The 26672-nt window shown below is 51.5% G+C and overlaps 2 protein-coding genes and 1 long non-coding RNA gene across 6 annotated transcripts in view; 1 reads left to right on the top strand and 2 right to left on the bottom strand.

Moving 5' to 3' along the window:
- Positions 1-20012, bottom strand: part of CCDC12 (coiled-coil domain containing 12) — a 50600-nt gene extending 30588 nt beyond the window's left edge. The window contains 2 exon segments of the mRNA XM_019724015.2: positions 19882-19988; positions 19991-20012. Coding sequence (XP_019579574.2) covers positions 19882-19988; positions 19991-20012 — 129 coding nt within the window.
- Positions 20013-22085: 2073 nt separating this feature from the next.
- Positions 22086-26672, top strand: part of NBEAL2 (neurobeachin like 2) — a 28539-nt gene continuing 23952 nt past the window's right edge. For 3 of the 4 annotated variants that reach the window (XM_074312471.1, XM_074312470.1, XM_074312469.1), the window contains exon 1: positions 22093-22417. In XM_074312471.1, coding sequence (XP_074168572.1) covers positions 22367-22417 — 51 coding nt within the window. In that variant the 5' untranslated portion in view covers positions 22093-22366. Of the gene's footprint in view, positions 22418-26672 lie in introns of all 4 variants that reach the window. The other variant, XR_012489579.1, reaches the window with a different exon arrangement.
- LOC109443519 (uncharacterized) lies at positions 23810-25726 on the bottom strand. The gene is made up of 3 exons (XR_002136693.2): positions 25433-25726; positions 24099-24194; positions 23810-23926 (listed from the first exon to the last, which is right to left on the bottom strand). It is a non-coding gene; the product is annotated as an uncharacterized LOC109443519 (long non-coding RNA).

Here is a 26672-nt window from a genome sequence, read left to right as displayed (position 1 = left end):
AGAGTGAGAGGACCACAAAGGCAGATGTCCAGGCATGAGACAGCCTTGGGGGTGCAGAAGCCGCTGCCCATTGCCTCACGGTGCACAGCCAGCGCCATCAGGCAGGGGGGCCCAGCTGGTCAGTTTTGGGGGATGGAACAGTTACCCACAACCTCTGGTCCTGAGGACATGCAGCTGGTGTCTGACCCTCTCCAGGTCTGCCATATGGAGAGCAAACGCTTTCCCTTACACATGAACCCCAGCTGGCTCAGCCCTGGAGGGAGGGAGGAGCCTCCCTACTGTGTGTTCCCCATCTTTGGATCTGATGGAAATAGCAAGCAATGGCCTGGATACCCAAGTGAGTGGCCAGTGAAAATGACACCTTCCACCTCCCCCACACACGCTAGGCACACATGCTGTTTACACCAACGCTGGGTCCCCCCCCCCCACAAACAGCTCCGTAGGAGCCAGCCAAGGACCACATCAGGGCTCCTGTTGTCCACACCACAGTGACCAACTAAAACGAGCAGCTCTTCTCCACGTGCACAGATGTCAGAGCACCCCTAGTCCGTGTGTACCCAACAGATTCTGGAAACATACTGTCTTAACAGACTTCACACAGTGAATTTCATCTTGCTGTCATGGCTGCAGCCTGAAGACTTAAATAAGTCCCTGGACTCTTCCCCAAGGTCAGGTCTGCTTTTCCCTGAGAAAAATCTCAGCGGAGCCAACTCCCAAATCCATGGGCTTGTCTCATTGCTTCATCTCTTCATTCAAAGAATTGCAGAGTGCCTCTGAGTCCTGCCATCTGGCAGACAAAAAGGTGACTAAGGTGTGATTGCTGCCCTCAGGGCGCTCAGGGGCAGGTGAAAGAGGAAGGAGACAGGTGAATGCATAGTCACCACGCAGCCTGTCCAAAGGGACTTCCTGGGTGCTATGGGAAAGCCAAGTGACTGACAGCTGAGGACAAGATGAAACATGTGCTCACCTGGAGCGCGGCGAGCAGGCTGGGCCTGTTGAAGAGGGGACGTTCCACTCACACGGAGCGGGCAGGGCTGGTGTGACTGGAAGGGGGGGTGTACGAGCCTGCGCCTGCGCCTGCGTCCGCCCCGGGTGCACGGGTGCAGCCGGAAGGCCGGCCTGGGCTCCAGACAAGCCCACAAGCCCTGAGAAGCCAGCAAAAGTGGGAGGTGGCAATAATGTGATTAGAGTGCTATTTATAAAGAGCATTCAGAAAGGGCCAGAACGGGAGGGGCCAGGGTGTTGAGGCCACTGAAAAAACACCTCAAGGACAGCAGCTGGCAGCTGCCTGAGTCTATCTGGAGGGACAGTCCCTTCCATCCAACTGCACGGTGACATGCAGTGCTCCGTGAGCTGCCCACACTTCACTCTCGTGCACACAGGGCCCCACAACCACCCGGCGATCGGGTATTATCATCCCATCCAAACAACGAGGGTCAGCACATCTAAGGGACCTACCCAATGGCTCACTGCTCATAAAAGATGGGTCAGCATTTAAACTTGAGGTTTTCGGATTGCATCACGCTTCCAGAATGCTTTCAAATAAACAGACCCAGGGCCTGGGAGTGCTTTCTGCACAGTAGCCAGAGAAGTGTGACCATGCTCATTCTTACTAAACGAGCAAAGTAAAAAAACCACAAACTGTTAGGGCTGCAAAGGCCTCAGATGTCAGCCCACACAGGAAGAACTAGATCCAGTGGCCCAGGGAACGTGCTATAAATAGAACCTACCAAATCCGAATGTCCCAAGACCCTGCCCACTCCCAGGTCACGATTCTACCACGTGGCCCAGCTGAGGAGCCTCTGGGTCAGACCACATCCCTCCTCCAGAGGCTGACCCAGGGGAGGAAATGACCTGTATGAGGTCACACCAAGCTGCCTGGGGGCTACCGTGGTCACCAGAGTGGGCTCTGGACCCAGAGCAGTGGTGATGAGAAGAAACACAGAGAAATGGCTCATCGTCAGCGTCTTGAGGGCCCCGGCGATGCAGGTGAAGTGCACAGCACGAGGATGGTGAGCCCGGCACGACGGCAGGTCTCTGGACTTGAGTCTGCCTGACCCGGCCACTGACCATGGGACCTGGAGCCGTGGCGGAGGTGACCAGAACTTGAGTTCCCAAGTCACTCTATGGGCTGCCCAGTGCCTGCGCCCCTCCCCTACTTAGGAAGGCTCCAAAGCAAAAAGTGCTTCCCCCGACATTCACTCTCCCAGGTGGGAGCGTGGGGGCAGCTGCCACAAGACTGATTCCAGGGCTACAGTGGCAGCAGAGTGAGCTGCAGTGTCTAGTACTCGAAGGCAGTGGTTTCCTCACCAAGCCATTTTTCCTGTGAAATGTTGGGCTTTCTGGCTGCGTACTTCCAATGTTGGCTCTCTTTTTTTAAACCAACCAACCAGACAGAATAGACTTCTACTGCTCACAGCTAAGCACCCCGGCTACGCGTGACCATTTAGAGCGACAATCTGGTAATATGTGCCGCACTTTAAAAACTGAAAGTTGTCGTAGGTGCCCCAGCTCGTCTGATGCACAGGGAGGTCCCAGTTCTGACGCCCACTTTGCAAGTGGGGAAGCTTGGCTCAGGACAAATGTTCTGTGGCCTCGGTCCCAGCACCGCTCATCTCAGGCCCATTGCAAAGGCCAATCACTGATACAAGAAAGCCAAGGCGCTCACTTAGCTTGGGGGTCCATCTTCCCATCCCTTTAACCCAACACAGAGCTGAGCTTGAAATGTACTGGGCCTCAACACGACACCCCACTTTGAAAAGCAATTCTTTACAAGTCAATTCCCAGCCAAGCCAGAGGTTTACAGGGCAACAAAGTGTGCTGCAGCTCCTAGGAAGGAGACTAGAAGCTCTTTTAAGCTCCGATCAGCTGCTTCTCAGAGTGTCACAGTCTGACAAGTACAGGTAAGACAACTGTCTCCTCTGTGGTGCGATAAAATCCTAATTAAAACAATTTAAACTACAAGTCAGAATTGGAGCATTTATTTGCGGGGGCAAATATTGCTTCAAACAAGGTATTTTAATCCTCACCTACACATATTTCCCTTGGAAACGTGGCATGATTTGTTGTTTTAACCATGTGCTGGGCTGAAAGGTTGGGAAGGCAGAACCACCCAAGGAGGAAGGAAGCCACCAAGTGTGCTCCCGGGCCTGTGCGAGTTCTTAGCTCCTCAGAGGTCGTCAGATGAGGGATCGGATGTGACGGGCCCAGTGAGTCCTCTATCAATAGGCGTCAAGCACAGCGATGGTGACGACGACGATGGGGAAGCCTCGTGCTCCACCTGTGCCCTCAGCGTGAGGCCCACGAAATCCCACCACCCAAGTGTGCCCGCTCCCCCTTCCCACCGCCAGAAAAGGTCACATAACACCCCCCCACGCGTGCCTCTTCCCTTCCCTCAGATCCCCCACCCACAGCTGCCACCAGTGTTATCCCACGGAAGACCCAGCCCTTGCCCTTGAGCTGACCACAGTTTAGGAGGGCAGACCCTACATGCATACAGAGAAGCTGAGTCCACGTCAGAAACGCTGGCCACAGTGTGTGGGGGCCTGGGGGCTTCCAGGCGCGCTTCCCACATTTAGACCACCCGCACCTGCCCGCTCTGCTCCTCGCCCTCCTCCTGTTCCATGCCTCCAAACAGCTGTCACCCTCCAGGCCCTTCTCTCCCCTGCTCCAAGGGTTTTCTCAGTGCTTCTGCTGGGTCTGGCTCTGCCTCGCGAGTTATGCAGGCTGGGGCACAGAGCCCACATGGGGACATGACCCATAAGCCAACCAGCGATAAAGCGAGGGAAGTGTATACACACTGGGTTCAGAAGCTCCCTCCTCCATCTACGCAGCCTACTGTGTGCAAGTGCCACCCCTCCACACACACACCCTGCTGCCAGCCCTCCCTCCAGGAGGCTTCCAGCTCTCAGACACTATTATAGCTGGGGGTACACAGGCAAGTCCCTCTGCTATGGTCAGTCCCCCCATGCCCCAGACAGCCCCGCACTCACTCCCACTCCCTAAGGAGCCCCACTGTGCCTGAGTCATGGACGCCTGCAGGCGAGAAAGTTCTGCTCTCACTGGATGACTTCCTCTCCCAGGTATCAAATAGGTGTTTTTTCTTAGGATTCAAAGTAGCCTGCAAGAATTCTGGGCGTACCCTGCCCTGAACACAACGTGCAGGGGAGAGGGAGCGCTGTTCTTGAAAGGACAGACGTTTTCTGCTCCAGCCATAGCAGCTCTTTAGCGCCCTAAATCAAAACAGGGCCAGAGCATGGATTTTACTCCCCACAGGGCGTTGTTACCACGGCAACTGTATTTCCTCTGGGAATTCTTTCAAGAGTAGAAGCTGTTGCTTCCCTCCAAAACAAAACCCGGAAGAAGCCAGGGCTGATACCCATATGGGGGGGGGGGGAATCTTGACCCCTACCTCACACCATGCAAAAGTAAATAAATTCCAGATGGATTGGAGATCTAAAGGTATGAGGTAAGACAATAAAACTTCTAGAATATAAGGTAAGACAGTATCATCATGACGTAGGAGTATGCAACTATTTTCTTTTTTTTTTTTTCTTTTTTTTTATAAATTCTATTGGGGAATATTGGAGAACAGTGTGTTTCTCCAGGGCCCATCAGCTCCAAGTCCAGTCACCATTTTCAATCTTTAGTTGCAAGCGGCGCAGCCCACCGTCCCATGTGGGAATCGAACCAGCAACCCTGTCGTTCAGCCCTCACGCGCGCTCTAACCAACTGAGCCATCCGGCCGCCCTGCAATTATTTTCTTGAACAGGCCACAGAAGGTATTAGGAAAAAACTGATCAGTCGGACTACATTAAAATCAAGAACTCCTGTTCATCAAAGAACTCAATTAAAAGCATTAAAAGTCAAAGCCGAGAGGGGGAGAAGAGACAGTCACAATGCACACACAAAGCAAAGGACCCGTCTAGGATTCCAATAAAAAACTCTGAGAAATCAACAGGAAAAGGTGTCAGGCAACTCAGCCAAAAAGGGGAGGCCAAAAGGCTTGAACAGGAATTCCACATGAACATATGAAAAGACACTCAGCTTCATTAGTTAGGACAGAAGTGCAAACTTAAACCACAAAGGGATACCACTACACCTCCACCAGCATGGCTAATGTGAAAAAGACAAACCAAGCCAAGTGTTGGAGAGAACTTTTGTACACACTGGTGGGAGTGTAAAATGACAGCCATTTTGGAAAACTGGCAATACTCACCCTATGTATACCCCATGACCTAGCAATTCTACTCAGAGGCATACACCCCGCAGATGTATGCACGTATGTTCACCAGACATGCACAAGATTGGGAAAAGCAGCACAATCCACGACAGCTCCAGCCTGAAACCCTGGTGGGATGGGTGAAACGGGGGCTACGGAAACAATGGTGCACAGCGTAGCTGTAAGAATGAGCTTGTGCCACACCCGACAGCTCACAAACCCAATGCTGAGTGAAAGGAGCCAGATACAAGAGTGCACACGGTATGAGGAAGGTTCACAAGTAAGAAAAGCCAGCCATGCTGTTAGAAGTCCCGAGTGATTACTCTTGGGGTGCAAGCACCAGGGCGGGGAGCGGGAGGGCGATCCTGGGACGCCGCGTGTTTCTTGACCTGAGCAACTGATTCCATGAGTGTGTTTGCTCAGTGAAAATTACTGAGCTGGTGTGTGTACTTTTCTCTACATATAGTATACTTCAATTAAAAGGTGGTTTTTTTTTAGTTACACTCGAATCGTTGAAACAGAAAAACTGAAGCCCATTTAGAAACCAAAAATAAATCATTTAGCCTAGAGAGAGGACTGTCTAGTGGACTGTAAGAAGTAAGTCCTCCAAAGAGGGGGGTATCTTGGGGCTCCCCAACACAACCAGAAAACAGCAACTTGGACACCAAGACAGGAGGGGAGCCCTCCCCCCCCCATACCCTCCAAGCTCTAGGAGACAGGCGAACACAACTGAGGGATTCACCATCAAGGTCACACAAATCCTTCTGTTGCAAAAGCTAACAGAAATCTGATAAAAAGCCAGTTTGAATTTCAAAATTCTTTTGCTTTCCAGTTACCTGTGCCTCATCAGTAAGGCTTTGTGAATACTTGGTTACATCCCTTCATGCCACAGAAGTCACCAAAAGCGGAAACTGAGGCCCAAACAACTGTATCAGTGGCACAGCAAGAAAGAGGGACCTTGTTTTGTGGCTTTCTGTCCAGAGTTCCTTCTGCTGCATGCGGCTGCCTCAGCCACCACAGGTGAGCTAAACAGTGAAGGACCCAGGGCAGCCAGGCATCTGCCTGGGGAGCCCTGCCCTCCGAGGGAAACTCCGAGCAGCTAAGGAGTTTATCCCTGGGATACCTCGTTCTCTTCCCTGCAGCCCACTGCAGAGTCCCTCCCCACCTGCACAGCTCCAAGGGGTGCCAGCACCAACCTCACTACATAGGGAGAGCACGAGAGAAGTCAGCCATGAGGTGGTGGGCTCCCTGGCACCCATCTCCAGGGGGACAGCCAGGGACAGAGGGCCAGGGGGTAGGCCCTGTGTGACTCTGTACAGTCGCTTACCCTTTCTGGGTCTCAGTTGTCACATCTGTAAGATAAAGGAGTCCTCACAGGGGTGGGGGGGGTGGGCTCCTGTGTTGTAAAACTCGTTTTACAACAAGACTATAGCAGAAAGAATAAATGTGCCTATCACACTTTCGGTTTCTCAACTCCCTCTGCACACACCATCTCACTTCATCTTTATCCAGGGGAGGCCGGGGTTACAGTGGCCATCTTCCGGCTGACATGGAGGGACTTATTCAACTATGGGTTCCAGAGTTAGCAGAGAGGCAGAGCAAGGTGGCAAAAGCATCTGTCCAGGCAACCCCTGGTGCAGGAAACCCTGAGAGCAGCAGCCTGACTCAGGCAGCGTTCAGCTCCTGTGGGAGCAGCCCTCAGGGCCTCCCCACCTGCAGGGGTGAGACAGGGCCCAAAGGCTGCTAGCTCCACAATCCGGGGCCAGCCCAGAGAGCAAAGCCACAAGGACACTGCCTCGGCCTGCTGCCGCCTCTCACAGCTGGGGTGCCAGGAGGCCTTAAGGTGGTGGGAAGGAGGCCCAAGTCACACACAGTGAGGCTGTGTCTGCCATCTGCACCCCAATCCAGCTGGCCCGAATCCCACCAGCACTTTCCCCTGTCGACATAAGAAATGTCCAAACCTGTAAAGAATTTGTGTAACAGTTTATTTGAGCCCAAACTGACAATTACCAGGAAGCAAGATCTCCAACGTTCAGGAGAGTGACAGTTGTGCAGTTTCTTTTATGCATTTGAGATTGAGGGAACAAGGAAGCTGACATGAACTTGGGAGAAAGCAAGGCAGGAGTAGATTACAGGATAGTTAAGATTATGTGCTCGCTTGAGGGTGGTTACAGTTGATTTCCTAGGCGTGTTAATCCTAGATGCACAGACACAACTGGACAGCGCTTGCTTAAGGCAAAGACAAACCTTTTACTAAATAAATTATATGCCTGAGGCATGACCACCCACCCTGACCTGCCCAGTTAGGAATTTATGACCAGATCACCCTGTGAGGTGACTTTCTATAGAAGCCCTTTTTTGTCCCCATGTCCCCCCACACTTCCCTGAACAGCTAGACCAAGCTCACCTACCACCTCGTCCTGTCCAACCCATTCCAGTCCGCACCTGGCTTCTCTCTGACCCACTGCCCCTCCCTCCAAGTACCCCAAGTACCCGCAGTCCTCTCAGCGGCCTCACCTCTGTACGCAGGACCTTCTCTAGCCCAGGGCTTCTAACCTTCCCCTCACAGGATCCATCTAAGGCCAGACGCCTGCCTGACGGCCTCTCTCCACGTAGAGGTAACAGTCACCTCAGGCTTACGTGGCCAAAATCAGACTCCGATTTCCCCCTCAAAACCACCCTGCCTGTACTGCTCATCTCAGGAACAGCCACCACTGATGAGACAAGTAAAGAGTTAACAGAAGCGGGCTTGTGAGCTGGCATGAAGACACAAAGAGTTAATAGGAGCGAGCTGGTGAGGTAGCAGAACGAGCTTAAAAATTAACCGCTTGGCTCTGAATCCCCTGCTAGCACTGCCCTTGCAAGCTGACAACACCTTACATCCATTTCGGTGGGAAGAGAATGGATCCCCATTGCAACAGCAACCCCCTTGCAAGCTGACAACACCTTACATCCATTTCGGTGGGAACAGAATAGACCCCCATTGCAACAGCAACCCCTGCAAGCTGACATCCGCCATAGATGCAAATGGGACAGTTCCCAGGAGAAGACAACTGTAACAGCAGCCTCCCTGCAAGCTGACAAGACCCTATATCCTGCACGGAAAAATGTAAAACCCCAGCTAAAACAGAAACCCACCGCAGCTCTCCGTAACAGACTGCCCTGGCAAACTCCTTTCGCCAGTATTTCTCATCCAAACAGAACTCTCTCTCTCTGCCTGACTTTCAATAAACCTTGTCTTGCTCTCCTACTTTGTAAAGTGTTGTAAATTCTTTCACATTCTGTGAATGACCAAGGGTAAATTCTACACCAGGACAACTACCACCGGCCCTGCTCGCTCACCTCACCGTCCATCTACTGGGACGTCCAGTAACCATGTCAGAGCGCCACTGGCTCAAGCTGGGCTAATGCAGCAGCCTCCTACCTCCACCGTCAGGGATCCCTAACCCCTTATCGAGTGAGGTCCAGCCTCAGCGACCCCTGCCTCCCAGGTCCTCTCTACTCTCAACCCCTCCCTACCCCCAACCCTTCCCTGTAACCCTGCTGCAAAGATTCTTCCTGCCCCTCAAACAAGCCAAGCCAGTTCTCCGCTCAGCTAGGAATGCTCTTCCCTAGACAGTGGCATCCCCTCCCACTCCATAACGGCCTCCCTGCACCCCCCATCTCCCACTGAGGTCTTCCCATCCTAGGGCAGCCACACTGCCCCTCCACCTGGGGCGCGCTGGGGCCCCAGCCCTCACAGGTTCCTGACATTACCTCCCCTCTGTACTTGCACACGGTCTACCCCCCCCTCCCATGGAAGCCCCTGAGGTAGGGAGGCGGTCTCTGAATCCCCAGGGCGTGGTCCACACTGGTGCTCAGTACTTGCTGGGGGTCTGGCTGCAGAGTTCCTGCAGCGAGGTTGGGCAGCTAGTAGTCCAGGGAAAGGGGGGGTCTCTATTTCCAGTGAGAGAGTGCCAAGGGAGTGATCGGAGATTCCCAGAGAAACGGACTGTCTGAGGAACTTTAAAAATGCACGGATTTCTAGGCTCTATACCAAGATCTACACCCATGACAGGAGGTCTGGAGTGGGGCCAGAAGACATTGCAAACTGTTTCCCCAGGTGATCCAGACGCAGAGGTAGGTCTGAGAACCGATTGGTCCCACATCTTCATTTCACACGTGCATCAAGGCCCATGACTCCATGCAAACCCCAACACTGGCTCATCAACAGGTGTGTCTGTATGGGAGCCCCAAATTCCACCCACAGGGTTCTCCTTCCCACTGGCTCCGAGACCTGAGCAGAGCTGGAGACGAGAAAGTCAGTCCTTAGAGAGAATGGTGACATACCCCATCTTGGCTGTGGCTCTGCAAATCCACTTTTTTGTTAATCTAATACTTTACACTAAAAGGAAAGTCCACCTTCAAAGAATCAGGGCTAAGCTGAGTAAAGCCAGGGGACCCCGAGGATGTCCTCTTTTCTTCCAAGAGAAACAGGGCCAGCTCTACCCCATCACCCAGCAGAGAGGTCTGGGGGACCACCCAGCCCTCCCTGCTTCTGAGAGGGCGGGCGAGAAAGGGCAGACATCCACTTATAAAAGGTCCGTGTGCAAGAACTTAAGCTAGACACTTCACAGGCATCGTTCTCTGTTCTCCCAGCTACTGATCAGGTCAGAAGCTGTGTCTTGATTTTACAGACAAGGAGAGGGAGGCTCAAAGTTTTAAAGATCTGCGCCGGGACCCACAGACGTGGTGTACAGAGGCGAGATTTAAACCAGAATTGTCTGCCTCCACTACACCAGGCAGCCCGATGCAATTTCTGTGTGTGCTGGGAAGGAGACAGGAGACCCCTTTCCTGGGGGCTGCTTGTTTTCAAGCACCTGGGATGAGGGCTAGAGGGATACAGGGCAAGGGCTTAAGGACATCTAGGGTCGGCGACATCCGGAAGCATCGTCGTGAGAGGTCCTTTCAGTCACGTTTCCTGGTCTACGGGATAGGGACAAACCAACGCCTACCTCAAAGGGCGACTTTGGGGACTGAACAAGTCGTGCGGTCCTGTCACACACTGCCACATGAATTTCAGGGCTGCTAACCCACAAATGGCCCTCAACACAGGACCTCCTCAGCTGACTCTGCGACCAGACTACCTGGGCATGAGGATGTGGTCACGTGGGGCAAGGGACAAAGGCACCTTCCTGAGTGACGAGCAGGACTCGGACCAGTCTGACTCCTCCGCCAGCACCTGGGCACTTCTCCAGCCATGGTCCCCCCAACACGTGTGAGCCCCTTCCTCCAGCTCCCTCTTCCTCCCTCACACACTTTGGCCAGGGACCCCTCCCCATGTGCCTAAGTCAGAAAGCACGCATGCGCTCCCCACGACTTCGGCCCCGCTTGCTCCCTCCCCACACTGCTTGTGTGGATCACAACACACCCCTCAGAGCTGTCAGCACGGACGCCACACAGATCAAGAATGAACACGTGCTAGAGACACGAGCGCGAAGGCTGACGGTGTCAAAGCCCGCTGCCCCAGCTCTAGGCTCCCCAAGGCAGAGCTGATGGTCACCCGGGTTTCCACCTACCCTCTCTCACTTAGCTCGCGATAAATGGGACTTTAGGTAGAGACATGGTCTTCTAGGTCAAGCAAATTCTCCAGACGTGCAAAGTCCACTAAGGCAGCCATAAGTCAAACGTGACTGTTCAATGTAAATTAATTAAAATGGAATCAAATTAAGAAACTGTCACATTAGCCACATTTTAAGGGCTCAAGAGCTGTATGTGGCTCGTAGCTCTGGTATTGGACAGCACGCACTAGAATGACGCCGCCATAGCCGCAGGAAGTTCTATGAACAGGGCTGCTTTGGTCTCCAGAGCCAGGGGAAAACTAAGACCCGCTGCTGACCCTGCAAGCTGACAGCCAGGCCTTGGCCCTGAGGGCACTCCCAACCCTTGAGGGGCTGGCCTACAGGCCAGCCAGTCTCCCCTCTGTCTCCCCAATCCAGGCCAAACATTTATCCAACAGCCAAGGGCAAGTGTTTGTGCCAAGTTCATTACCTTTCAGTCTCCACTCGGCTGCTGAGGAAGGTCAGAGGAGGACGAAGTGGTCAGCTCCACAGAGATGCCAGGGAGCTCCATCTACAGTCTTGCACTATTCACCTCCTCACCCAGCTCGGAACTTTCTGGATGAGCACCAAGAAATGAGATTCAAATACAATACAGAAAAGTGTGCCCGGGCTGGCTGCCCTCCCAGCCAGAAGCTCTGGCTCCTGCAGAACCCGGCCACCAAAGCCCCCAGCAGCACTTTCGGACTTCTCTCCGGCCCCCATCACTGCCCACGGCTTGCTGTCAAAGAGTCTGGAGCATCCTCCACTGTACCCACTCTGTGCCCCTGAACATTCCCACCTCTGAACTGCTTCCCCGGAACACTCACTCCTTTCCTGTACCCCCTTCCTGGCCCCACCCTCCACAGCCCGGCTCAAGTTCCACTCCGTGTCCCCAGACCAAGCCTGGCTTTCCCAGGAAACGAACCCCAGCAGCACAATCCTTCCCCCGTCTACCTGGGCTGGATGGCCCACAGGATGCAGCCGCTCACCTGGATAGAAGCCCCCTGCCCCCAGGGGGTCTCGTGTGGGCTGGACTCCAGGACAGTCACTTCTGTCCCGTGGCCTCAGGCACCCCAGCACCTCTGACCCGCTTTCCTGAACCCCTCACAAGTCTGGCCCAGTGGGCTAACAAGGAAGCGCGTTGTCAAAGTGCTGAGCTGCACTACAAGCAAGTTTTTTTACTGACTATACGGAAAGCTTATGACTGTAATCTTGTCCCCATCTGTTACAATCTCAGGACTGATTCCTCCGCAACATCACTAAACTATGAGTTTATATCCTGGTGGGGGGAGGGAGAAAGATAACACCAGGAGGGAAATCAACACCACGCCCCAAATCCTGCCCCACCTCCAACACAGCCAGGCACACAGCAGGTATCAGTGAAGGACCACAGAGTGCTAGGGGACCAGCCAGGAGCCATCCCCATGGGGCAGAGGCACTCTAAATCAGCAGGGACAGACTGAGAGAACACTGGACCCTGGAGTCACTCCTACAGGGGTCTCGTCCTCACACCACAGGACTGAACCAAAAATAGGGAGCCACTTCCTCCCCTGGGTGAAGGCTCCTAGCTTCCAATAGGCAAGCAGCAGCCAGGCTATACTTCCTCCCCGGCCTCACCACTCACAGGTCCCACGAGAAACTGTGGGCTGAAAAAGTACATTGAACTTGACTATCTTTCTCCCAGGCATTTACCCCAATAGAAACATCACTCAAGAACTGTAGAGGTTAAATATGGTACTAAAAGCACATTATACACAGAACAAAACAAAAGTAAGATAATTTGGACTTCATCAAAATTTTAAAACTTTTGTGCATAAGACGCTACCAAGAAAGTGAGGAAAAAAAACACACCACAGAATGGGAGAAAATATTTGCGAATTCTCTATCTGATAATGGTTTAGTACCTAGAATATATAAAGAACTCAACTACAACTCAACAACAGAAAGACAAATAACCCAATTAAATAATAGGCAAAAAACATGAACAGATATTTCTCCAAAGACCGTATACAAATGGCCAATAAGCACATGAAAAAATGCTCAACAGCACTAATCATTAGGAAAATGTAAATCAAAACCACAAAGAGATACCACTTCCCAACCAGGAGGATAGCTAGAAATTTTTTTTTTAAGGCAAATAAGTGTAAGAATGTGGAGATACTGGCACCCTCATGCACTGCTGGTGATAGTGGAAAATGATACAGCCACTGTGGCAGTTTGGCATTTCCTCAAAAAGTTAAACATAGAATATGACCCAGACATGCCACTCCTTAGATATAAAACCCAAAGAATTGAAAACAGGGACTCAAACACACCAATAAGTACACCAACTCCTCAATGGCAGCATTAGTCACAATACCCAAAAGGTGGTCATCAACAGATGAGTGGTGAAACAAAATGTGGTATATACACACAATGGAAAATTATTCAGCCTTAAAAGGGAATGAAATTCCGTTACGTGCTAGAATGTGGGTGAACCTTGAGAAGTTATGCTTATGCTAAGTGAAATAAACCAAACACAGAAGGGCAAATACTGTAAAATTTTACTTATGTGAGATGAGGCAAAGTCATAGAGAGAAAATAGACTGGAGGTTTCAAGAGGCTGGGTTAGGAGAGGAATGGGGAGTTATTGCTTAATGGATACAGAAGTTCTGTTCGGGGTGATGAAAAAGTTTTGGAAATAGCGGTGATGGTTGTGCAACACTGTGAGTATACTTAATGCCCCTGAAAAAATGGTTAAATGGCATGTTTTATGTTATAGATATTTTATCATAATAAAAACAAATACAAAAAAAGGAACTGGGGCAACGAAGGCTCTGTCCATCCTCACCAGTGGCACGGAGGGCCAGAACTGGGGAGCAGGGGGTTCAGGCACATACGAGGGGGCAGCTTAGACGTGGGGCCAAAACTTTTTCCACTACTTTTTTTTGAGCAGGTAATTTGTAAAACCTAAAAGGTATCAGAAAATATACAGTGAAGTTTCTCAACCTTCATCTGCTTCTGGGCAACCAGTCCAGGTCAGCGCATAAAGAGTCCCCACCTGTTCTCACGGGCCCTCCTGCCCCTAACACTCACCTGGGATACCTCCTAGTTATGTTACCTTGGGCAAACCACCACATGTTGGTTGGTCTGTGATGCCACCTATAAATTAACCCTCCTTCCTTCTCGGGGTTGTCATCAAGACCAGATAAGAACACGCCAGGCAGCTGGCATCATTACCATGTTAAATCTCAAAACACTGTTGTCTTTAATAAAGAAAATTAATTAAACCATTAGGGCTACAGAGAAAAACAGGAGAACTATGTACTCCCCCATCGCTTTCCTCTTTCCTTTCCTGCCTAGCAGCATCTCCATCTAACACTAGACATATGTCCTTGACTATGTCTCTCTAGCTAAACGGAAGCTTCTCGGGGCAGAAACTTCTGTCTGCTCTGTTCACTCACTGCTGGGCCTCCAATGCCTGAATGACTGGGGCTCAGTATACATCTGTGGAAGAAATGAATTACCAGCTCCAATAACCCATTTTGAACCAAGACAAACAACACTTTATCACCTGCCACTGATCCACCGTTGACACCACAGCCTGATAACTGAAGAATTAACAATAAATTCTAACTTCCCCTTTCTAAGCAGAAACAAGACCAGATAAAGTGGAAAAATTAGCAGCTCCTGGAAAGAAAAGGCATGCCAGGAAAGGTAAAAGCTTCCAATGGAGTCAAGAATGTGGCTTCACAATAACTCTCGTTTCTTAAAAAGAATGCAAGGAAACTCTATAGGCCAATGAGCTCTCCATTCCAAGAGAGAAGCCAAGTGACTTCCGGATGCACATTTTTCAAAAATGAGTTCACAGCCAAGTGCTTTCTGAAGCCAGAACTATGAAGATTAACCCCAATTAAAGTAGCAATCAGTATGCCAACAACTGGATAACCTAAAAGAAATGGAAAAGTTCCTGGAAACACACAATGTACCTAAACAGACTCATGAAGAAATAAAAATTGGAACAGATCTATAACTAATAATGAGACTCAATAAATGATCAAAAACCTCCCAACAAAGAAAAGCCCAGGGCTAAATGGCTTCACTGGTGAATTCTACCAAACATTTAAGAAATAATTAACACCGGGGCCGGCCCGGTGGCTCAGGCAGTTAGAGCTCCATGCTCCTAACTCTGAAAGCTGCCGGTTCGATTCCCACATGGGCCAGTGGGCTCTCAACCACAAGGTTGCCAGTTCAATTCCTCGAGTCCCACAGGGATGGTGGGCAGTGCCCGCTGCAACTAAGATTGAACAGAGCACCTTGAGCTGGGCTGCCGCTGAGCTCCCGGATGGCTCAGTTGGTTGGATCGTGTCCTTTCAACCACAAGGTTGCCGGTTCGACTCCCGTAAGGGATGGTGGTCTGCGCCCCCTGCAACTAGCAACAGCAACTGGACCTGGAGCTGAGCTGCGCCCTCCACAACTAAGACTGAGAGGACAACAACTTGACTTGGAAAAAAGGCCTGGAAGTACACACTGTTCCCCAATAAAGTCCTGTTCCCCTTCCCCAATAAAATCTTCAAAAAAAAAAAAAAGAAGAAGCTTGCTATCTAAATAGGCCAGTCTCTTAAAAAAAAAGAAAAAAGAAAAGAAATAATTAACACCAATCCTTCTCAAAATCTTCCAAAAAATTAAATAGGAGGGAATACTTCCTACCTTATTTCATAAGGTCAGCATTACCCTGATCCCAAAGCCAAAACACTACAAGAAAACTACAGACCTATATACCTCATGAACACTGACGCAAAAATTCTCAATAACATACTAGCAAACTAAATTCAGCAGCATATTAGAAGGTTTATACAGGGGTGGCTCAGTTGGTTAGAGCGTGGTGCTGATAACACCAAGGTTGCCAGTTCGATCCCCACATGGGCCACTGTGAGCTGAGCCCTCCTTAAAAAAAGAAAAAGTCTATACACCATCACCAAGTGCAATTTATTCCTGGAAACAAGGATGGTTCAACACACAACAATCAATATAATACAATAGAAAGAGGGGGGGAAATACCACACGATCATCTCAATTGATGGAGAAAAAGCATTTGACAAAATTCAACTCCCTTTCATGATAAAAACACTCAACAAACTATAAATAGAAGGAAATTTCGTCAACATGATAAAGGCCATATTTGAAAAACCCACAGTGAACATCACTCTCAATGGTAAAAGACTGAAAGCTTTTCCTGTAAGATCAGAAGGAGGATGTCACCACTTCTATTCAACATGTTAATGAAAATTCTAACCAGAGCAATTAGGCAAGAAAAAGAAACAAAAGGCAACCAAATTGGAATAGAGGAAGTAACATTATCTCTGTTCACAGATGACATGATCTTACAGAAAACCCCCGAGTCCACAAAAATTGTTCGAACTAATAAATTCAGCAAAGTTCCAAGATACAAAAGCCACAGAAAAAAATCAGTTGCATTTCTACACACTAACAATTAACAATCTGAAAAGGAAATTAAGAAAATAATCCCATTTACAACAGCACCAAAAGCATAAAATACTTAGGAACAAATTTAACCAAGGAGGCTAAAGATTTGTACAATAAAAACTAGAGAAAATAGCTGAAAGAAACTGGAGACTTAGGTAAATGGAAAAACATCCCATGCTCTTGGGCTGGAAGACTCATATTGTTAGGATGGCAATACCACCCAAAATGATCTACAAATTCAATGCAAGCCCTATCAAAATCTCAATGGTGTTTTTTGCACAAATAGGTAATTCATCCCAAAATTCATATGGCATCTCAATGGGTCCTGAACAGCCAGAACAATCTTGAAAGAGAACTAAGTTGTAGGACTCACTTCCTGATTTCAAAATTTACTACAAAGCTACAATAACCAAAACAATGTAGCGCTGGCATAGGACAGACATACAGACCAAGGAACAGAACAGAGAGCCCAGAAATAAACCCTCACAGGTGGTCAAATGATTTCAGCAAGGGTGCCAAAACCATTTACTAGGGAAAGTAGTCTTTTCAACAAATGGTTCTGGAAAAGCTGGATATTCACATGCAAGAGAACACATTAGCATTATACCATATACAAGAACTGAATCAGAATGGATCCAAGACCTAACATAAGACCTAAAATTACAAAACTCTTAGGAAAAAACAGAGGGGAAAAGTTTCATGATCTTGGATTTGATAATGGTTCATTAGGTATGACATCAAAATCAGGATCAAAAGAAAAATAGATAAATTGAATTTCATCAAAATTAAAAACTTTCTGCATCAAAGCACATTATCAAGAAAGTGAAAAGACAACCTTGGGAATGGGAAAAATATTTGCAAATCACATCTGATGAGGGGTTAACATCCAGAATATATTAAGAACTACTACAACTCAACAACAACAAACCCAATCAAAAAATGGGCAAAGGACCTGAATAGACATTTCTCCAAAGGTACACAATGGCCATAGGTGCAAGAGACAATGCTTAACATCACTATTCGTTAGGGAAATGCAAATCAAAACCACAATGTGATACCATTTCACACCCATTAGGATGGCTATAATCAATAAAACAGAAAATAACAATTGTTGATAAGGATGTGGAAAAACTGGAATTCTTGTGCCCTGCTGCTGGGAAATGATGCGGCTGCTATGGAAAACAGTATGGAGGTTCCTTAAAAAGTTAAACATAGAATTACTATGTAATCCCCAAATTGCACTTCTGAGTATATACCCAAAAGAATTAAAAATAGGGACTGAAACAGATATTTATATATTTATTACTCACAACAGCCAAAAGCTAGAAACAACCCAAGATGAATGGATAAACAAAATGTGGTATACTGTTTGTTGACCCTTGAACATGGGTTTGAACTGTGCAGGTCCACTTATACGTGGATTTGTTTTTTCAATAGTCTGCCCTTGGTATCCTGGGCTTCGCACCCGCGATTCAACCAACAGTATTTTCGGATCAAAAACAGTATTTTTGATCCGTGGTTAAGAATCCATGGTTAAGAACCCATGCACAAGAAGGAGTGGCTTAAGATATACACAGATTTTTGACTGGGGGGAGTGGGTTAGGGGCCCTAACTCACGTTGTCCAAGGGTTAACTGTTTATACAATGGAATACTATTCAGCATTAAAAAGGAATTACATTTTGGCACACGCTACAACATGGATGAACCTTGAAGACATTATGCTGAGTGAAATAAGCAAGAAAAAGAAGGACAAATACTACTTGATTCTACTTATGTATGATACCTAAATTAGTCAAATTCATAGATACAGAAAGTAGAATGGTGTTTGCCAGACGCTGGGTAAGAGGGGGAATTGGGAGTTAGTGTTTAATGAGGATGGTTTCCATTTGGGATGATGAAAAAATTCTGGAAACAGAGTGGTAGTTACCTAACATTGTGAATGCACTTAATGCCACTGAACTGTACACTTTAAATAGCCAATTTTGTTATGTATGTTCTACCACAATAAAAAAAAAAAAGTTTAAAATATCAAAAACACTCAGGCCTTATTTTTAACCCACTAAGTGACTCCCCCTTTCCAGGTCAGTTCTCCTGATGGCCTGGGGCTTCCTTCCTAGGGCATGGGCCATACAGCTGCAACCTTGTCCTTTGTATTCTGATCTCAAACCCAGTCCCAATATTCTGGGCCTTAAACCCAAGCCAGCAGGGCAGGTTAACTAACCACTGCTGAAAGGCTGAGGCTAGGGCTTCCCCAGGGCAGGCGATTTGCCGGGACAAGTTGCCAACAAAAGCAGAAGCCAATCTGGCTAGCTTTATCTCTCTATTACTTCTCCTTTCGCTTTCTCACAGGATACCAGCCAGCCATGCAGAAAGGTAAAAGGCCAGACTGACCAGCCTGATTTTTCAAACTTGGTCAAAGTTGGAAAGTGGAGTCCCTGTTTCCCCCCATCCCTCGCAGGTCTAGATATTTAATATCTTTTGTATATTGTAGAGTTGAGGGCAGAACTTTTGCCCAGCCAAAAGCAACAGAACCAACTTCCACCCTCTGTAGTCTCTAGGGCCTTTGCATACAGATTATCTTGTTAGGTCTCAAAATAATCCAGTGAGAATGAATGTATAGGGGTTGTCACGCTGACATGAAAAAACAGGGGCTCAAGGAGATGAAGCACTTTGTTCCAACTCCCACAGCCCCAAGTGACGGCCAGAGTTTGCACATAGGTAGTGAACTTCAGAGTTAGTTCGTCTCAATTACTTCGGAAAGATGAATAAAGTAGATAGAAATGGAATCAGACCACTCAGTGTCATGCAAGAACAAGGAAAAAAAACTTCCAAGTATGGCAACTACCATGTTTCCCCGAAAATAAGACCTAGCCGGACAATCAGCTCGAATGCGTCTTTTGGAGCAAAAATTAATGTAAGACCCAGTCTTATATTATGTTACATAACACCCGGTCTTATAGTAAAATAAGATCGGGTCTTACATTAATTTTTGCTCCAAAAGACGCATTCGAGCTGATTGTCCGGCTAGGTCTTATTTTCGGGGAAACATGGTAACAGGCCTAGGAGAAACAGACTGGGGAAAAACTAAGCCCCCTCTTCTTTCCCTGAGGTCCATCCTGACCTGGAAATAAGTCTTTCCTTTTGGATTCTTATACTCAACGATTCCAGCAGGGCGCCCAGAGCAGTTCCGTACTGGCCTGCCCAAGACTAGCTGGCGGGCAGGGGAAGATCTGCCAGACTCATGAAATTTCACTTTCATGAAAGTGACTGGGTCGTGGGGGAACGGAAGACCCAGCGCGCTCAGACGCAAACCAATCACGTCGAAACCAACGAGCATCTGAAACAGTAAGTAGTCCTGGAGACCCAAGCGGGAAACACCAGAGAAGAGCCAAAGGGCCTTCGCGCAAGCGAAGGCCGCACCAGCGCGGGAAGAGTCCGACGCCCGCTAGCACCCGACTTGGTGGGCGGGCGCCGATTCTTCACGCATGCTCCAGCCGCGCGCGCATGCGTGCCCTCGGCAGCTACCTTTTCCTAGTAGTCCCCTGCTCTCTTGTCCCTGTTCCGGATCCGAAGGCTGGTGACCTCAGCCACGGCCCTCACCCCGCATTCCTCACCTTGCGCCCGGTTTTCTCCCGTAGGGCCTTCAGCCGTTCCTTTCGCCGCAATGCCTCTTCCTCCAGCCGGCCCACACCGGCCGCAGCAGCGGCCATGTTGCCCGCAGACCCCCTCTTCTCTCGTCTTGCATCGCGCAGGCTCAATGAGAAGATGACTCTCACAGCCAATCCAGGCAGGAGAATGGGAGAACAGGAAGTCCTGATAGCCAATCAATGCTTAGTTGCTATAGAAGGACCCGCCCTTTCCCTGTCTTATAACTCTCCTAGCCGGTAGGGGGCGGGTAAAGAAAAAGGCTCTAAGGCTTGATGCGTCCAACGCCAATCAGTGAGAAAGCATCAAGTGGAATCAGACCTGAGTGAAGGAAGGTAGAGCGCATAGATCGCTCTGGTTTTTGCTTAAGCGCTAACCACAGCTCTCACTCCATGCCGGTCACGTGGAATGCGCTGACCCAAATTTTGTCCATTTGTTCTGATTCTTCAAGGCTCGAATGCCTTCAAGAAGTCACCTCTGATTCGTCACTCCAACCCTGGCCTAACAAGATCTACCTCTCCCTTGGTGTTCAGCTATCAGCGGCTCCCTGGATGTACGTGGGACCCTAGGCCCTTCTGTGTCCACTGTCGGCTCAGACAATGCCTGTGCATGGCAAGGTTTGAATAGATGGCCATTTCCCTTCAAGTTCATGGATGATCCCCTCCTGCCTCCAACCCCCCTGGAATGGCAAAGTACCCAGGGTCAGACCACCAAACCTGAAGAACAAACCCCAACCTGGGCCCAGTGGACCCCAAGGAACGCCCTGAGTTTAGTTCCTGAGAACTAAGCTGAGAATTGGATTGGCCTCGACTGTACCAGATGGCCACCAGGTGCACTGCTCCCCAGCAGAAGCTGACAGAGTCTTCTTTCCTGCATTAATCAGCATGTCCTGACAAATGAGAGACCCCTTTGGCTGAAGTCAAAATCTTCTGACAGCATGTCGGGGTCCCTAAAGCCACAGTCCCTCTCACCTGGGGAGATGAGGGCCCCTTTGCCACAGGCCTCCATCCTGCTCCCCTGAAACGACCTTCTTGACCTCACTAACCTTGGCCTTTTGGTGCCCTCTCCCCGCATCAGGTGGGGTGACCTGCCAGGGCCTGGTATGCAAGTGGTACCTGGTATGCAGGTAGCAAGTGCTCAGGAAATGTCAGCTCAGTGGTAGGATGGATGGGGCAGGAGAAAAGGCCGGAATGGAGAGGCTGCCCAGGAACCCAGGAGAACGGAACAGGATGGGAACGGGGACAGTCTATCTTCTCTTCGTCACCCAAGGTCTAGAGGGCTCCAGACTGGTCAATTCCTACATCTGATGGTACCTCTCTGGGCCCTACAAACTTCCCCCAGCCCCAACAAAGGGCCTGACCCCTGCCCAACACCAGGGGGCCCCTCACCTCCCAACCCATCTGGAAGTGGGTGGTTGAGGGGGACCGATAGAAGGGGGCCCAGGAGTAATGGTGGCAGTGATCCAGCAAAGAGTCAGTCAGGTCTCCGTCCCTGTCCACACTCTCCCTGGCTGCCCAGGTAGTCCTCATTTGGACCATCTGGGCCTTAGTTTCTCCTTCTGTAAAACAGAGGCATAAGGTATCCTGTGGCCTCTAACCTCTTAAGGTTAAAGAAAACATAACAAAATATGTGAAGCATGTTTTGGATCTGAAGTGGAGGGTGCCTTTATCAGAGCATCTAGGAAGGCTTCCTGGGGGAGGGGACCCGTGAGGATTGCCCAAATATCCCAGGGATCTGCACGACAGATGGAGGGCAATGCTCCCCGCGAGGTAGTTTAGGCTTGTTCTGCTGTCCCCTGCTCCACAAACAGTAGGTCTCCCCCTAAAGCGCTTAGAACAACACCTGGCACGTGGTAAGCTCTACAAGTGGTTGTCAAGGTTATTGTTATCTTTACTTAAAGGACCGTGTGGACATCGGCCGTGGCCCGCGGCCCGCATCTCCTTCCCCCCAACCAGCGAGCCTGTCCCCTGCACGAATGGTGCCAATTCCAGCCAGGCGGGCGGCATCCCGAGCGGATCTAGGCGCAGGGTAAGTCTGGAATCCCTGACACGACACTCGTCCGGGAGGCTCAGATTGGCGGTTCCCGAGGCACTAGTAGGGGCGAGGACTGCGGAGGGCGGGGCTGCGGGGCTGCCTCCCAGGCCGCCCTGACCTCAGGCTCCTCCTCCCGCAGGGCACCCGCCCTTTGCTCGGTCCCAGGAGAGGCGGGGCGGCGGTGGCGGCAGCGAAGTGCAGGAAGCCGGGCGGCGGCCGGCCGGGAGGAGGAGGAGCGTGCAGACTCGGGTGGCTCAGCGCAGCGGGGGCCAGTACTACTTACCCCAGTAGTACCGCGCCGCTCCGCCCCGGAGTGACGCCCTCCGCCCATGGGCCTGGCCGAGGGCGACCGGCGGGCGGCGCGGAGGAGGCGGCAGCGGCGGCAGGTGGCGCGCAGCAGGGCCAGAGCCGGGCCGGGCCATGGCCGCCTCGGAGCGGCTCTACGAGTTGTGGCTGCTCTACTACGCGCAGGTGAGGCCGCCCCGCCCCGCCGTGCCCCCAGCTCCACGCGCCCCGCGCCTGCTGCACCTGCGACCCGCGCCACCGGGGACGCGTAGGTGCGCGCGCGCTTAGTGTGCTCGGGCTCCGCACACGTGTGCGCCCCCAGCCCGCCGTTGCCTCGGGGGGTGGGGTGGGGGGAGGACGACCCTCGCGGGCGCGCACTTCACGAGAAAATCTTGGGTGGGGACCGCGCAACCTCATTCGTATTGGAGAGGGACTTGGACCAAGACGGCCGGCTTTTCTCTTTTACAGATGGGGAAACTGAGCCCCTGAACCAACATGAGAGACTGGTCGGGTCGGGAGGGGCAGGGAGACTTAGTTTGTATTTGGGCTTGCCCCTCCTGTGGGCGCGGCCCGTTGGGTGGTCATGGCCAGCGGGTCTGAGTGGGTTGGGGATATATAGGGGGGCTTCCCTACTACGGGTCCTACTTAAGTCAACTCAGATACATTCCCCCCCCCCCCCCCGCCCCTTCCCCAGAGAACCTGCAGTTTTGAGCTCCTCCCTGACCCCAGGAGGCCCCACCCCACTCCTGGAGGCTGGACAGGGGTCCAGCCATAAGAAAAGATTTGCCTTGGATGCAGAGCGTGGGGGTAGGAGGGTGCGCTAAGAGGGATGTTTGAAAAAGGTGGAGGCCCTTTTCTCCTGAGCTCTCAGAGACTACCTCAGGTGGCCTCAGAAGGTGAAGGTAGGGACTGACCCATGTGTCCTATCAGAGCTGAGAACCAAGTGTCCCCGAAACTCTGTCTCACACACACAGAGCCCACTTTCCTCCTGCATCCATAGCAGAAAGGGACTTCAGGGTAACTCTGCCCTCCCCTTCACCCAGCACCAGCCTCCCTCCCTGCACCTGCCTGGCATCATGCTCCTGGCTCAGGTGTGCCCTGGGCACAATGGACTATTGTGTCCCTCTGATCTCATCACTGGGGGGAAGTACATGCTCAGATCAGCTGGCCCTCTGTGAAGAGGCTGGTCGACTGTCTCCCAGGACTGCAGGCCGGGTCTGGGGCCCCAGGGACCTGGAATCCAGGCCATAAGGGCCACAGCTTCTTGAGTCCATTGGGTGAGAGGTCCAGGTCCCTGGCAGGAGGTGGTGCGTAGAGTCCTTATTTGCTGTGACCCGGGGCAAGCTCTTTACATCTCTGGGCTTCCCTATCTGTAAGTTTGGCACAGCCCTGGCCTCAGAGGTGGCCTGGGCTCTGCAGAGGGCTAGCAAATATGGCTGGTCCAGGCCTCTTGCTTCCCTGGCCCCATGGGGTCTTCTCACCACAGCCACTACCTCCATCTCCAAGGGTTGGTCTTTGTGAAGAAGCAGATTTGGAAGGAAACCTGCCTCTGGCTCTCATGCCTCTGATTGCCCCTGTGCCGTTGGGCAGGTTCTTGGTCCTCAGTTTCTTCACCTGGTCACAGGTGAAGGGGGCCTTGAAGCAGGTGATGGGTCTGAGGGATGTTAGTGGTAGGTCTGCAGGCTGGATGGCATGCTGCTGGGGGAGGGTGTCCGGTAGTCTCCCAGGACTGTACCTGCAGCATGGTTGCCTCCCGCTACCCCTTCTAAACGAGCTCTGCAAATGGTCAGCCCCCCTATTTCCTCAGAAGGTGTTTAGCACTCATTGGTGCTAAGTCCCCTCTCCCTCCCCACCCTCGGCTCCTCACCTTGTAGGACAGGTATGGGGCACAGGTTGGCTGGTTGTAGCCTTGGATGCTGGTTGTAGCCTTGGATGCCTGGACAGGCAGGGGGCAGCCTGGGGCCTGGCAAACAAATCCAGGATGTGAGTGTGAACCAGGAGCCAGGCGGGGCGGGCCGCTGGGGGAGAGGAAGCCCTGCATCACCTTCCTGCCTGCTTGGTGCTGTTCTTGCTCCCGGAACACTGTCCCCACCCCAGTGCTGGCTCCTGGGGAACGGTAGCTGTTCTGCTCAGAGCCCTGCTAGGGACCCGTTGTGTGTATGGTTGGGGGTGGGGATGAGATAAGGTAAGGGTTGGACTGATAAAGGATATAAGAGACCCCAAAGTTGGCCAGCCACTCAGCCTGAAGGTTCCCCAACACCTGTGCCTCTCCCTCAGCAGTGAGAGCTGACATCAGGTGGCAAACCTGTTTCCCCAGTTGTGGGTCTTGGCCTGCCCTGGGGAACTACCCCCTTTCTGCCCTTCCTTTCCGCTTACAGACCCCAGGTTCAGACCTACCCACCTCCTACCTCTGTGTGCCCTGCTCAGCTGGGGGCCACGAGTGGGGGAGGGGCTGAGGGTGGCTACTGAACGAGGGGAGGGCCACAGTGCCCTTGGTCATCCTTCAGCCTGAGTCCCTTAGGGCCCTAGTGGGGAAACCAAGGCAGGGATGTACCAAGGTCATTTGAACCCTGACCGTGCTTGCTACTCCATGGCTCTCCAGCACCTCACACTTAGTAGGTGCTCCCTGCGTCCAGCTAAATGGCTGGACCAAAGAGAGAGCCACAGCAGAGACCAATCAGGGAAGTCATGCCAGAGGAGGCTGAGTTTGGGCCTTGAGGGCTGAGGGGACAGGAACAGAAGGAACGAGAACATGACAGTGGGAAATTCGAGAGGCAAGTTGTCAGGCGTGAGGGGGAGGCCTGGGGACTGGTGGGGGCGTATCCAGAGGACTCAACCCACCAGGTTTTCCCCAGGGAGCATAGGAAGGGGGTGAGAGGATAAGGGGACTGGAAACAACACCCAAAAAGCTGGTAGTTGGGCAGCATGTAAAGGTTATGCAAAGTGACATGCAAATGAGTGGCCCCTTTTCCTGTGGAACAGTGGTGTCACTCAAAAGCCCCCCAGTGAAAGGGAGCACTAGGGGGCACAAGAGTTGACAGGCACTCAAGGTCGCAAAGGTCAGGACAGTACAAACATTCAGGTTATAGGTGGGGAGCCCAGGTTGAACTCTCCAATTTTGCCATTGAGGACTCAGTCCCAGGGAGTTCAGGTCAAAACTGGAGTTGACCTTGCTCTGCCTCCCCCTCCCTGGTCGCTCACCCTTGACATGAGTTCTGTCCATTGGCCTCATGGGAATGTAGTCGGGCCCTCTGCTCCTTCTGGGACCTTAGCTGGGTCATAGTCCTTCCTTTGTCTCAGTTTCCCTTATTGGAATGGGAAAAAGGAAGGTGGAATAGCGTCCGTGGTGCTTGGGCCCCTCCAGACCTCACAGGGCAACCAGGGAGTTCTCCTCCCTGCCTTCATTATCAGGGCAACTGAAGGGGACGGGACTGAGGGTCTGGGGAGTAGTACAGAGCCCAGGGTTGGGGGAAAGGCTGGTAATTCCTGGAGTTGTTGTGGCAACTGGGGAGCTGATGTGGAATTGTGGGGTCCCCATGGAAATAAGGTCGGTTACTATGGGGACCCTGGAAGGAAACTTCTGGTTTCCATAGTAATAGGACAAGGGGAAGGTTAAGCCCTGGGAGGTGTTATGGAGAGCAGAAGGTCCACCCCTTTGAAAACCGCCCCCTCACGTAAGGGGGAGAGGCTGGCCCAGCCCCTGGGCACTGGGACCACTCTCCTCTGTTGTCCTTGCTGCTGGCAAAGTCCCTGTCCTCCTGCTTCGTTCCCTGGGCGAGGTCCTCCAAGTCTGACCTCCAGTCCTGATGTAGCCAGAAGCCACCCTTGGCTTCACATGGCCGTCGTCCTCCTGATGCTGAGTTGGGAGACCCCCATGCTTGAAAGGGGTCGTCCTGATCAGACCCCACCCTGTCCCATACCTGCTTGCCTCTTCCAGGTGTCCACCCTGCAGCTCTGACTGGGAGGAGTCTGATCTTCTCTCCTTACCCTGCTCTTAGCTCTATCCTGGGGTACACCCAGACACCCCATTCCACCTGCCTGGGACAGCCAGCTGGGGAGTGGCCCCTGAGACCTTGGCTCTGCCAGTGAGCCGAGGTCTGCCACTCATTTGTCACTCACGGCGGTGGGTGGGAAGATGAGCGTTGCCCTGGAATGCCAGGGGCTTGGGAATGCGGCGCTCCCACTGACCTTACCATACGCTGGTGGGTGTGTCGGGTTGGCAAAGGTGCTGTCTCTGATGCTGAGCGCTTTGGCAGAGGAAACATAGAAAGCAAAGCACATGCAGGCCTGTGGGGGTGGGACAGTGAGGACTGAATATCCTTGGGCTGGGGCATCCAGTGAGCATGGGTGCCGAGGCTAGAGGTGAGGAGGATCTCACTCGTGGGGCTTCAGATGTGGGGGGAGGCTGTGGACTTGCCCCAAAGCTTGTGGTGGTGGGTAA

This window comes from Rhinolophus sinicus, linkage group LG10 (assembly GCF_036562045.2).
Source record: "Rhinolophus sinicus isolate RSC01 linkage group LG10, ASM3656204v1, whole genome shotgun sequence".
NCBI lineage: Eukaryota > Metazoa > Chordata > Mammalia > Chiroptera > Rhinolophidae > Rhinolophus > Rhinolophus sinicus.
Note: the sequence above shows the minus strand (reverse complement) of the source record. Positions and strands in the feature narration are given on the sequence as shown.